The sequence below is a fragment of the Streptopelia decaocto genome (assembly GCF_964273445.1).
Source record: "Streptopelia decaocto genome assembly, chromosome: 12".
Lineage (NCBI taxonomy): Eukaryota > Metazoa > Chordata > Aves > Columbiformes > Columbidae > Streptopelia > Streptopelia decaocto.
The window spans coordinates 8527104-8540562 of record NC_138667.1 but is presented as its reverse complement, the minus strand read 5'-3'; the positions used below and the strand labels follow the sequence as shown (position 1 = coordinate 8540562).

General features: G+C 36.2%; 1 protein-coding gene across 4 annotated transcripts in view; it reads right to left on the bottom strand.

Moving 5' to 3' along the window:
- The window catches only part of FAM13B (family with sequence similarity 13 member B), a 46302-nt gene that overhangs the window by 30230 nt on the left and 2613 nt on the right, over positions 1-13459 (bottom strand). For all 4 annotated transcript variants that reach the window (XM_082063980.1, XM_082063977.1, XM_082063978.1 and 1 more), the window contains exons 2-6: positions 6078-6244; positions 4905-5095; positions 4248-4460; positions 1580-1757; positions 825-969 (exon numbers count right to left, since the gene is read on the bottom strand). In XM_082063980.1, coding sequence (XP_081920106.1) covers positions 825-969; positions 1580-1757; positions 4248-4460; positions 4905-5061 — 693 coding nt within the window. In that variant the 5' untranslated portion in view covers positions 5062-5095; positions 6078-6244. The remainder of the gene's footprint in view (positions 1-824; positions 970-1579; positions 1758-4247; positions 4461-4904; positions 5096-6077; positions 6245-13459) is intronic.

The following is a 13459-nucleotide window of genomic DNA, read 5'->3' as shown; positions in this document are numbered from 1 at the left end:
ATTTTATTAATAATCCATGAACCTGGCTTTGTTTATACAAAAAGTACTTCTTCCATGCATTCGCTCTTATATACCACAACTTGTTAGAATTAAAAATATTTTGCCAATATTTGCACTACCATGCCACATTTTCATGTCCCTAACAACTCTCCATGTCTATTTATCCCAACATGACATAGTATTTAACTTCAGAGAGTTCAATTTGTCATGAGGAAAAGTAGAGTGATAATGGATCCCATCACTCACGTGGACAGGTGAATCTGACAATCCTGACAGCTGTGTACCAGGACCTAGAGTATTTCTATCCTAGTCAACTTTGTTTCTCTCATTTTAACACTTTTTCACACCAATATAAAGACGATATTTTGAAGTCTTAGAATTAGAAACACCATTCAAAAATTTTGGCATAGGGAAACACCATTGATATCACCACCAAATGGAGTGCGAAACCCTACATGCTTCTGTAAGACACACCCAGAAATATTATTGACCAAGACCAACAACAGTATGGTTCTGCATTTGCTTAAAAACCAGTTCTCCACTCCTAAAAAGGTAATTAAAAAGTTATACTGTTTAGATAGCATAACAACACCTATGTTGGTTTAGTCCTTACGTATTTTTCTACATAGCATAGCTATACTTAATACAAAGCAACAATTTCACAAGCATACAAATGCATTTGCGGAAATATCAGGTTCTGTCAGTTTACAAGCAACTACCAAAACGTATACTAAAGAAAATTATATTTCAACGTATCTTTCATAAACGTCTGTGTATAACAGATACTTAAAGTGATAATATATTGCCATTTAAAATATTTTTACCTGCTCAGTTATTGAGCTTAAATCATTAGTGGATGAAAAATCTTCCTCTTCATTTTCAAAGAATTCATAATAGTTCTCCAGAAGTCCCGCCATTATTCTGCTAACTATTTCTTGTTCTTTCAGATCCTCCACATCTGTGTAAATGCTAAAGATGTCAACATTGTTTTAGTTTCAAGATCTAAATCAAACTGTTTCCCCAAAGAACTCCTGCTGACTAGTGCCTTCAATTCACACCATTAGCCCTAATCCGTTCTCAACACACAGAACTTTAAATGTACCTTCACACTCCTGTATTATGAAGCTTTATACTAGTTTTTATTCAAAAGTGATGAAGTAACAACTATTTACTTAATTAACTTTTCATGAGGCCTACTTAAAATTCAAGTATTTTCCTGTAGAGAGGAAACCCCAGTATACATTTGTACTTTAACAGCTTTCTCCCAGAATTGCTTTCTCGCTACAAATAGTAATCTTACACACTATCTCAATTTGAACCTCAGTGTAATTACAGTAATGCAACAATCAAATCAGTCCTTTCTAATGCCATAGCTCACAGACAAGCTGTTGTTTAGATATGAGCAAAAACTAAGACAAAACTGGGGTGAGGGAGTTAGGGGGAACAGAGAGAAAGACATTGCCCAAAACATATCATGTGTTTGCTGCTGTTTCTCATGCAGTAGTGAAGACTTCAGACTACAGAGGTACACTGTCATAACAACATAGAAACACTGCAAGAACTTTTATAACTAACTTACTGAAAAACATCTGGGCCAAAGACTGCAGCTAAAGAACTCGCCGACCAAATTTCTTCATGATGTGATGCTACATTAGCTAAAAATTTACACAGAAACTTCAACAAACTGTAATTAACAGGTGGAAGCTGCTGCAAGAGGAACCTCAACTTTCTTCCAAATTCATCTTCATTATTATAATCTGAAAAATGTAATAAAAATATTTTAATAACAGAAATAAAGTATCTGCTTTTTCACATTTTATATTTATCAACTTTTTGAAAGAGCACAAGAGAGAGAGGTGATAGATCACTTTGTACATAGACATTGAGATGTTTTGTCTAATTTATCCTAAAATGTAGGTTCTAAATAAAAGTCAGAGACCTAGAGGGAAAAAACATTCTTATCTGTAATCAAAGTCCTCGAACAGTAAACTGTGAATATACACCTCTGGGACACATGGCTTTGCGTGTTGGGGTTAAATTCACACTTGAGTTACTAAAATCACTTGCCTTTGAGGAACCGCCATCAGGTCTGCATGGAACAAGCCTCAAAAGTTGTATATAGTTATATAACAAGGTATGGCCTGTGTCGTTTTGAGAAGTAAGCTTAACTTAATGATACAAAAGGCCTGCTAAACAGGGAAATTCCAGAAGTAACATATGGATCCAAAATTACTACCACTTTTGTTTCTGTGAGCAATTCCTCTGCCTAAAATACAGCTGATACTGTAATTCTGAAAACTAGCCTAGATATGTCTATCAGACAGTGAAAATACCAAAAGCCAAAACCTGAACAGAGGAAACCGAAACTCTAATTTTAGTATCAGGAAATAACATTTAAAATTTTATGTGTTTTGATTTCCTTGGTACAGACAACTTTAAATCTTTCTGAACTCACTTTACACTTTAAAAAAGACAGTAAGGACAGTAAACTGCAACTTTAAGTGAAGTTTCTTTTCATATTTAACAAAAGGGAGCTAACTGGGGACTCACATGCTGAAGAATAACTCTTTTCCCAAAACAACCTATATGTAAATCTTCCTACAGTCATCTAGTCAGAGATGGAAAAAACTCCAATTTTTACCTATATTTTACCAGTCATAGAAGGGAATACACTGTCACACCAAACGAGTATACCTCAATCCCAGTTCCAGTCCTGAGAGGTAACCTTGCAAACCAAGGTGCACAGCAGCATCAGCTGAGCAAGCAGGAACATTCTGCACTATTGGCTTAACAATCCTTTTGTTATTTATCATCATTTTCAGAAAGAAAAAACCCAAGTAACAGTTTACTAGCTAGTTAGGTCCAGTGAACAATACATTAGCTAAGTCAAACCAAATAGAAGACACATCACTAAAGAAATTCCCTATCCACTTCAGTTTCTCATTACTGCACTGGACAGACAAACAGACCATCAGCCTCAACAAGCTTCTCTGGTCAGCAGCTTCCAAAAATTGTTGCCAGCTCAAGACTATTTAGTGCCTCACACATGAGTGCTCAGTCTGCTCACCAGCTATCCAGATAAACACCCTGCATTCAAAGTTTCAGATATACAGGCTATGAAGGGAGGCAAATGAAGCAGCTTCACACTGCTGCAGATGACCCTCCAGTTCAGCACTTGGTAAATACAGCATAGCAGTATATGAAAACTACACTATACTCACTCATCCCACAAACCACTTCCCACTGTGAACAAACAGGACTATCGCAAGTGTTATCAAGTTCTTATTAGGAATAAACTCAACAACAGAAAATTAAATGAAACAAATATGTGCATCTTACAAAGCAAAACAAGTCCAGCACTTCACGAAAAGTACAAACAGATTGGAAAACGAGCAACACTCCTGCAAAGTGATAACCAGCAGAACCCTCCAGAATGTCACAGGGTGCAGAACTCCGAGACCAAGGCACCCTTTGAGGACATCACTAACATAGAGCTGCAAGATGACGTTTTTACTGGTCAAGTTGTGACTCAACTCCAGCACCACTCAACACAGCAGGGGCCAAAAGACCCAGGAGAGGAGATACAGATAGACAAGTTGGGAATTGGTAAAGAAAATACTATGCCAGTGTATGGGTGTCAATTTGAAAGGGCAAGTTCTTGTAGTATATGAAAAAACATACTTAGCAACAATATGTTGACAACAGGTTTTTTTAATCCTACAAATGAATTTTAAGCTGATAAAAATCCACAGTGGGAGAGTAAATATGACATCAGAATCTCTTCTCTAGTAAAGAAAAGCTTTAAGTGCCATAGAATCATAGACAGAGTAAGTGAAATTCAGAGGAAAAACAAGAAAATCAGACAAAAGCATTCCCTGGCGCTTTTAAAGCACCAGTGGTGGGAAACTGTTGAGTAACTTTGATTCCACTGGCTTTGACCAGTGTCCTAGTACTCCCACACAACAACACGGAATATTCAGAACCAACCAGCATGATCTGTGGTAGCTTCACTATTTTCCTGCATGATCGATAAACTCTGTCTTTGAACCTATACTGAGTTTGCTACAAAAGACCTTTTTATTTGGATTTTGTGCTAAGAAAAGGTATATTGGAATGCCTTCTGATACACACATTATTCCATGGAACACCAAAGAAACTCTAGGGCCACTAAAAAAAATCATTTTAATACTGGTTTTTGTTCTTCTGACAAAAAAAAATAAAAACACTGAATCAAAAATATTTTTTACCTTGAGAAAGTTGCATCAAATGTGTGTGCAAACTGCCTGGGATAACTGGCTCTGGAAGTTCTTGAAGAAAAAATCTAAGAAGGCTAATAGCTGAGGGTACATCTGCTTCTTTAACCAGGTCCACATCTTCTCCATTATCATATCGTTGCCGAAGCCACTCCACTGTCTCAGCATTCCCATTGACTTGAAAAAGTCCTTCTTGTTCCAGACCCCCTGAGTTAGAAAGACATTGCGGAAATAAGCTTTTAGGTCTACTATGTACAAATATATGAGAAAATACTGATAATCAGATACACACAATTCACATACTCAGTGAATTACTTTCTGGACAACAGTTTTGCAAGACTTCCAGCAGTCTTTTTCGCAGCAAACACACTCTTATGACCAGCTAACAATACAATAATAAGGTAAATGTTAGCAATACCTAAACCACACCATTTCATATGAAGTGCCCTACTGAGCTGACTGCATTAGCTAGAAAACAGTGGTAATCGAACATAACAGAAGAAGGAAAGAAAGGAAGTATCACCAAAACAAATCATCACATCCAATTAAATATAAGTAACTCAAGAAAACAAATATTCTTCAAAAAACACAATCTATTCTGTAAGAATAACAGCTAAAATACTATTTGAAGTACAGCAAGATAATACATACCATGTTCCTCAATATAGTCCACGACATGGCGGACTATGAATGGAACCTCATTGTCTGGTTGCCCTTCTTGCTGCAGCTCATCAAGTGGAATTCCAAATATTTTGTTAGCAAGAACAGAGTTGCAGTTACTCAAGGAAGGGGAGGAGCTCTTCCTCATATCTTTTTGCAGCCAAAAATCAAAGCTGTCTTTTCTGTCAAATAAGAGGAATAAAAACCAAAAACCATACTTCAGCGTGCACTGTTGAATGTATTGATCTGTAACACAATGTGCTTTAATTATCTAATGCAAATACCCTCCACTCTCTCTCAATCAGTTCACTGATTCAATGAAAAGTTCTGTAGAAATTCCAAATACAACTAACTAGATAAATGACTATTACCAAGGTGTTCTGTTCAGTCCTCAACAGAGGACCAATAAGAGCATATAGCAGCAAAGGAAATTCAGAAAATTCTAGTTACAATGTCCTTACTTAAGTTCTAAGGTACTTTAGGAGGGCTAGATTCTTCAGTACATTTTCTAATGGGATATTTATCAGTCAGGCTTTGAAAATCCAACACAAAAGCCTCTCCAGAGGAAGTGAAACTAGTGGATCATACCAAACCAAACTCCCAGGTTTTAGTTACATGAAATTATTGAGTATTTTGTAATACACAACTGCACTGCAATCAATTTCTGATATATTTGGCATTTTCTGGTCTACACAATAAAGCTTTCAACACCTGCATCAAATGAAAAAAATTTACTGAAAATAAACCTCCCAAAACTAGTTTCTAGATACTCAGTGATTCCATTCTTCCTATCACACACAAGCTCAAGCTTTATTTGCAAGCCTTTGATACAGGATCTAGATAGGTAACGTTATTACCAAAGGCAGTGTCAGTTAAAAAACCAAAACATTGTCAAAAACAAAATATTTCTTTTAGCAAAGAAAAAAATGTCTTTTCAAAATAAATTTTTAAAAAGGAAAACATACTTACTTAAATGCAAGTAATCACTTTCATAAAGAATGGCACATAGAACAAAGTCCATCCTGTTAGTCAAAGTACTACAACCAAACTTAATTCTCTGTTTACTAATAGACTGATAAACTCTAATAGATTAGACATACTTAATTCTCTACTTCCTTTTAATCTTTTTTTTATAGCCTGAGTAAAGTAGTTTAAGAAACTTACCTCAGAGTACTTAAACAGCCGAGTTTAAAAAATGTTTTCTGCGCCAGCTGCCCTCACTGACCAAGCATTCTTTTGTCATTTATGGTTGTTTAAGATTATGGCAAAAGATCAGCCTGTAGTTCCTCATTGAAGAATAGCAGAACTCGATCAGTACTTCAGCAGTTAATCTAAAAATAAGGAAAATATTGTTAGACCATTAAGTTTTCAACATTTTTAAACTCAGTCACAAGTCTAAACATCACATTTGCAGAATTCTCCAGGTCAAATCATCACTTCCTTGTTCTGAACAAGAAAGCGTAAGGACCACATTGACATGGCTCACAGGAGAGCACCCAACAAAGCAAATCCCTTTATTTGCTTAGGAGCTAACCACACAAACTGCAAGTTAACATGGGACATCTTAGCCTTACAGTTATGAAATTATTTTCGGACTTATCTTTTTTCCAAAGGATCATGAAGGGCTCAGTAGGTTACATAGAAGCATTTTATAGCACCTACTATACTAAAACATTTAATGGCTATAAAATTTTTAGAAGGATCTCCGGCACTGGTTTAACACATTATCTTTAAATGGCATGAACAAAAAAGTCCTAATTAAGGAACAACATCAAGAGTCAGCTGGTCTTCAGCAGTACTGATCATCTGTTCTAGAAAGTTGATTTGTGTCCTAACTGCCAGTTTAACATCCAAGCGATCATCAGATCTGGGTACAGGATGGAACTTCCCCCAATTAGATTCCCCAGAACCACCCACAGTTTTGCCACCTTTTAGACTCCAGATTATCTGGGCATTTTTCATGTTCTCAGATCTCAAAATAGCTACAAACCACAGCAATAGACTTTTGGTTTTCTGTATTACTAAAAATTTCAATTGCAGCTTCATGACACAGTGGAACTGATTTGATGTCCAGATACGGCCAAAGAGTCGTCTCAGTCTCTTGATCTCACCCATGGCCTGTACTAATTAAACTCAAGCAACTATAACTGGGCAAAACTAGCTTGCAATGTACATATGCAAACACAACACACATCACCAAAACTAGACAATAAAAAGACTTTCCCTGGCTTTAAAGTATATACACTGAAACCTTCTGTTTCATAAATTGAGACTGATATGAGCATTCAGCTGACGCACTTGAAAAAAGTACCTTCCCTCTCTTTGTTCCCCCACATTGGCTCTTGCTTCTATTCCACATCAGAATAAATCAAATTCACCTTCACTTTCAAAGTCCTGACAAACTACTACACTCCTATCAGTACCAAAATACCAGTCCATTCATTAGCCTATGACACCAGGAATACAGTCCTTCCAATACTTTGAATAAATAACATTTTCCTGCTCCCAATCCTCCCCAAACTGCACCCCTGTGATAAGGGAGCTGGCCATAAGCTGTATACAAGACTGCTTCATCCTCCTCACAATTTTCTTGCATTGAGATCTAGGGGAAAAAATATTTCAGGCTTACGAGTGTTTAAATCTTTGCCTATTGATATAAGTACTACCGACCAATATTCTTTCCTGCTCCTTGTCATCCGTCTCTATCTATTGTCTTGTTTACACACAGGTTGTAAACCTGCTACACGTCTCATGCAAGTGGATTCTGGTCTAAGATCACGGCTCCAGATGAGCTGCCAACAGAAAATAAAGGGTTATATTCCAGTCAACAGGCACAAATCTGTCATTCTTGGTTACTAAAAGATGCTGCCAGATTTCAGCAGTGAAGCAGTCACAATTCATGACTCTCCTACAATTTATGAAGACACTGCCTAGCCATTTTTCTCATTATTTTGGTATATTGATTGTCAACATAATCTTTGCATGCAAGTAATTTTAATCAACCCAAATATATCACACCATTTTTAAAATATGAAGATGCACACAGCCTGTTTTCTCAAGTCCTACCAAAGTCAATCTATCCACAAGGAACCAGACAGTCTCACGTTAGCCAGCTGTAGAGTTCACGGCAGCTGGGAAAAAATCTTTGATGGATCTGCTACAATGCTCCAGGCTGCCTTGCTAAAACAAACAAATAAACCTTCAAAACAAGCATCACCTAATAAAAAAAGCAAATTAGAAACAACCACTTTATAATTCAACACCAAACGAACAATCTTGAAGTCCAGCTTTCTTAGCAAAGATAACTTTGCGCCAAGTTAGTTGACATAAAAGCACAGCCATTTTTACCAGGTGCTGCAGACAAATAAGCTACGTGAATATTAATTTCATTCAGGAGACATGAATAAAAGAAAAGTCTTCTATTTTAACTAGCTTGGCAACATAACGATCAAGTTGAAACCGCCTGGTTATCTCATTGTTAGAGAAAAAACAGATTTACAGCCCAAGCTTGTACTTTAAACAAAGTTTTATATGCCTTACCAGCACCTAGAAGAATTAGTGAAAGGCCAATTTTCACCCTCGCAGATGCACATATCCTTATACACATACACTTCAAAAATATCATAACACACAACACTTTCTTTTCAGAGAGTTTAAGCCTTCTGCCTTTTAGTGCAGGTTTGGATTGACCTTCACAGGCTGTGATACAATGCATCTGATATTTACCAAGTCTAGAAAAAGCTAGAAACTTTTAAAAAGTTACCTGACTTCCAGCAAGTTTTATTTCCTGTTATTTCCAACACTGTAAAACTGAAGGAGAGGCTCAGAAACTGTTAATAATTAAATATTATTATCTCTACTTTTGATATTGATGAACAGCTTTCCCGCTTGCTCTCCTTGACTCCTAAGTACACCACTTCAATGGAGACACATAGGAAAACCAGAACAAGATATACAAGCTTCAGAATGATTTCTAGAGTCTTTTACAAATACTAAGCAATACTTTGCCATAATGAAATGTTTCAGAAAACGGGAGCTGATCCATTCAATCAACTATTCTTACTTTTGTCCATATTATCCTGACCCTTTTGTACATGTGCTTTGCACTCCAATTTCAAAACCTACAGGCTTCCCAAGTCCTATCAAGAGAAACACAATTAATTAAAAAAAAAAAAAACCAAACACACACACACAAAAACCCCACACACTCTAGTTTGTGCTTTATTATAAATATTCTGGTTGCATCTTTCTCAATCTACCTTGTTACTACAAACTACCTTGTAACTACAAACATCTACAAAGATCCCCTAAGCTACAATAATGTTCTACAAAACTTAACTACACAAAACTAAAAATACACCTTACTGTGACCACTTATTTTATTGCAATTTTAGAAGAGACTGAAAAAATCATACTATGTCCTATGCAACATCTTGAGTCCAAGCGTCTTAAATGAGGGTAAAACATTAAGTTTCATTCTGTATTGTGTAGTCCTTTTCTGTCTTCTGTTATTTAAAAAAAATCTGGTTCAGGGGTTTTTTTTTGTGCTTTTTGTTTTTAATAAGGAGTCTGCTGGGAAAATAGCACCACGAGTTTCATTTTGCCATCATAATAGCATTCACTTATCTTGGCAACTACAGAAGTATTCACACCCACATATGAAATGCCACTAAGAAAACACAGAATACATGGCTGTTAATATTTGAGGAATACATAAGAAAGTTTAGACTTAAATTCAGTTCAGCTTTTACATCACTGGCTGAACTACAAATATATGTTGTCATTTAAAATTAAAGTCCTCAGGACTCCACCACCTTTCCTTAAAACGACGAAATGAAAGGACAAGTAAAAATAAACAAGTAAAAAGGCTACAAACTGAAACCACACCACAAGAATTAAAACATTAATTCTGCATGCAGAATTTCTGCCACAAGTCTCAACTATTTAAGTAATTGCTTTATTTGCTTGTTTTGTCTAGCAAATAATTCATATTGTCTGTGAAGCCAAAACTGAAGTTACCAGTGACTGCCATTCTGCTCTATTTTTAGTATATTATTTTGTGGAATAAGCAGAAATCATCAGTGATTTTTTTCTGTAACATATGAACAATAAAAACTAAATGTAAGATCTTTAGATAGGAAAAAAAAAAAGTGATATAGGGCAGTAAAATCGCTTGTCCCTACTTCTCAGGAAATACATCTCAAATTTAGACTTGGGCTTTTTCAGTCCACAGTGCTGTTGTCCTTTAAGCCACCCACAGGGTCCTAAATGCTTGCTTTCTGCAATATAAGGAGGTTTATTTACAAATAAAATGCCATAAGAGCATTAAGGTGTCTCAAAAATTAGTTTCGAATTTCTTACTGTGTATTTGATAAATAAAAATAATGTATGCGGTTACTTACATGACTTATAATGAGGCAAAATCTGTGATGTCCCTCTAGATGGACGTAGTAAACAAGCTTTTAAATCCAAATAAAGAATTTTTTTTTTAGCTAAGTTTCAAATGTTCAAAGTTATAACAGATTTTACAAATTTCAAAATGATGGCCCAAACTTATGACACAGATTCCAAGTTGGAACCACAGAAACTTTCCTCATGTAACAACACGATCCAGAGGCAGCTGCCAGGCGAGAGCACCAGGGAGGCTTCCCCAGGACACCCGTGTGCACCGGCCGGCAGGGAACACACAGCCCAACGGGAACAGCCGTGCTACACACCATTTAATTTATGGTTTCAAAAACATGGCAACCGGCACTGTGCTCTTTGCTCTTGAGTTTTATCAAGATAAAAGGAAACGGATTTTTTTAATGTCACGATTATAACAACTGACACTAACTGATGACATTTATGCCAATTGTGTACTCGAACTACTGTTAGCTTCTGAATGGATGAAATGCTTTTGGGCAGAAGAGCCTTTGCTCATCTGATTTTCAGCTTTTGTTCAGCTAAGAAAAATATATTATTTTGCTCATTTTAATTAATCTAGTCAAAATTGAAAAGATGGTCAGGTTGGGGCAGGGGACACAGCTTGGAGGAAAAACAAAACAAATTAAACAAAAAAACCCTGAAAAATACTCCACCACAAGCTTTAAGCAAACAAACAGAACACTGCCACACAGTCAGGACATAGAAAAGGATAAATGATACTTGTCTCAAGAGCACAGTTAAAAGCATGCAGAGCTCTGCGAGTACTTGAAGATGAAGAGACAGAATATCCTCCATGTAAGAATAATTTAGAAGCCACATTGAAGTACTCATTAATATATTTGAGTAGTCAAAACAAAAACTATTTAAAGAAAGAAGTTTTAAAATGAGCAAGATTACCTTAAAATAGACTCTTTAAGCAATATTTCATCTTTTGACTGCCAGTGAAATCAGCTATTGAAAGGCATTTTAGTCAAAAGTCTGGATTGGCAAAACAGATAATTTGGCTCAGTCATTTTAATTCAACAAGCTGATCGTGTACGGAATATATTCCCCATCAAGCCATAAGGTTTTAAAATCAGTATAACTACAGAATTTAACTTGTACTCTTGAAGGAAAGCCCATTAAAATAAACATCTTTTCAGACAGATGTGACTTTCCTGCTCCCTTTGTTTCTTAGTATGGTTATTAACTCCTCACTGACCTGTCTGCGTATGGCTTAAATCAGAATCTAAAGAAACCAAGCTTGTTGCCGTTTTGCACACAATCACAAAAGGAGTCAGAAGAAGAATGCAACACCAGCTCCTTAATTAATAAGCTCACTACTTGCATGTATGTGCCTTCACATGTTTACTCTCTCACACACACTCATATTTTAAAAGAGCAAGCTACTACTACCAAAATCTGTTAACTGATTTTCAAGTGTTTTAATATGCAAAGGTAACACATTCACTTACTTGATAAAATCCAAAGGCTTTTTAACAGCATTACAGTAACTCATAATCCTTCTGCAACTATATTGTAGCAAGAGGAATTAACTAAAAAAGCATCAGCGATACCAGACCAAAGTAGATGTTTGCTTGCTGGTTCACACCCACCACCGAACCCTGCCAGATTTGCTCTCAGCTGCCGCTGCCAATGCACATGTGCAGAATTATAAGGAAACTTCCTGCTCACACAGATCCCATCACATTCTTACCAAGAGCAGTTAATAAATAAAAAGGCTTTTGTATCTTGTGCAACAGCTAATTATATTCATCCTACGTGCCTCCCCCCAAAGTAAAGCAGTACTCCACCAACCACACACATATAATTGCCACTTCATCAGATAATACAGGGGTGCAATGGTATTATAAAAGTATAGTAAGGTAAGAGACAGGAAGAAAATATCAGTAAAACTATGCAACCTGAGAGGTTCAAGTGATAAAACCAAGGCAGCTTAACAACTGCCACTGCTGTTAAAACAGACTTTGGAATAGAAGTCAAGCTACCTCACAGACACTAAAAAACTATAAATATATAATGCACTTAATTTATTATACATAAGTTATCCTATTACATACATTTATCATCAGCTTGTTTCTCCCAAACAGCTAAGCAGAAATATACAGTGGAACTCAACATTACAAAATATAATACAGAGCCCATTTGCAATAGAAACACAGCCTCTGTCAGAATGATGACCACATGCCACCAAAATAAGAGACACTCTTAGCATCCCCATTGTAGGAGAAACTAACAATTTTCAATGAAGAGTTCAGTTCTGTAGCAATGACTCTTTGAATTACAGTGGAAAGGGGGAGGAGGGAGGAAAAACAGAAAATAAAAAAAAAAAAAGAGAGGACTGCTAATGAGGTTTTCTCCACAAGCAATTCTTGTCACAACTTGATCATGACCAAATCTGAAGATACCACCAAAAATCACAAGCTTAGAAATGACATTGCACACTAAAATTAGGTAACCTGATTACATTAAGAGACCAACAAGACAACAGATATAATGAAACATGAAGTTCAGCAAAAAGGGGAAAAAAAACTTTTAATTATACACGTTAAAAAAATATAAAGGAAGAAGGAACCACATTCATAAGATTCCAGCTCTCATCTTTCCAATTTTGCCCAAGTATTATTATCCTACACAGCTGAGCACAAATTTTAATCACGAACACACTGCAGGGAATATTGAACGGAAGAGACATATGAAAAGAACGGTGAGACTGGAACCTGGACAACATCTCGGGGTTCCCACCTGATCCCTCTTCTGACCAAGCAGCTGCCTCACCCAATGTCCTTACAAATGTCCAGACAGTGAAGAAAATAAACCATTTAAACCTCAGAATATGAAAGAGCCTCTGCAACCACAGTCTTTGTTACAAGCTGTTTGAACATAAACATAATGCAGTATCTTTATTTTAAGCTCAAGTTAGTCATCTTTTTCTCCTTTTAGGACAAATATACCAGATGAAATTTCACACATTCACAGGTGAGAAACCATAGGAGCAGAACTGTTTGTTACTATCACAACAGAACTATTTATTTCACTATAATCAGAAAAAGGTACTAGATCCAGCTGCAAAATATTATCCATTTCTTGTAATGAACGACTCCACCCATACATTGCAA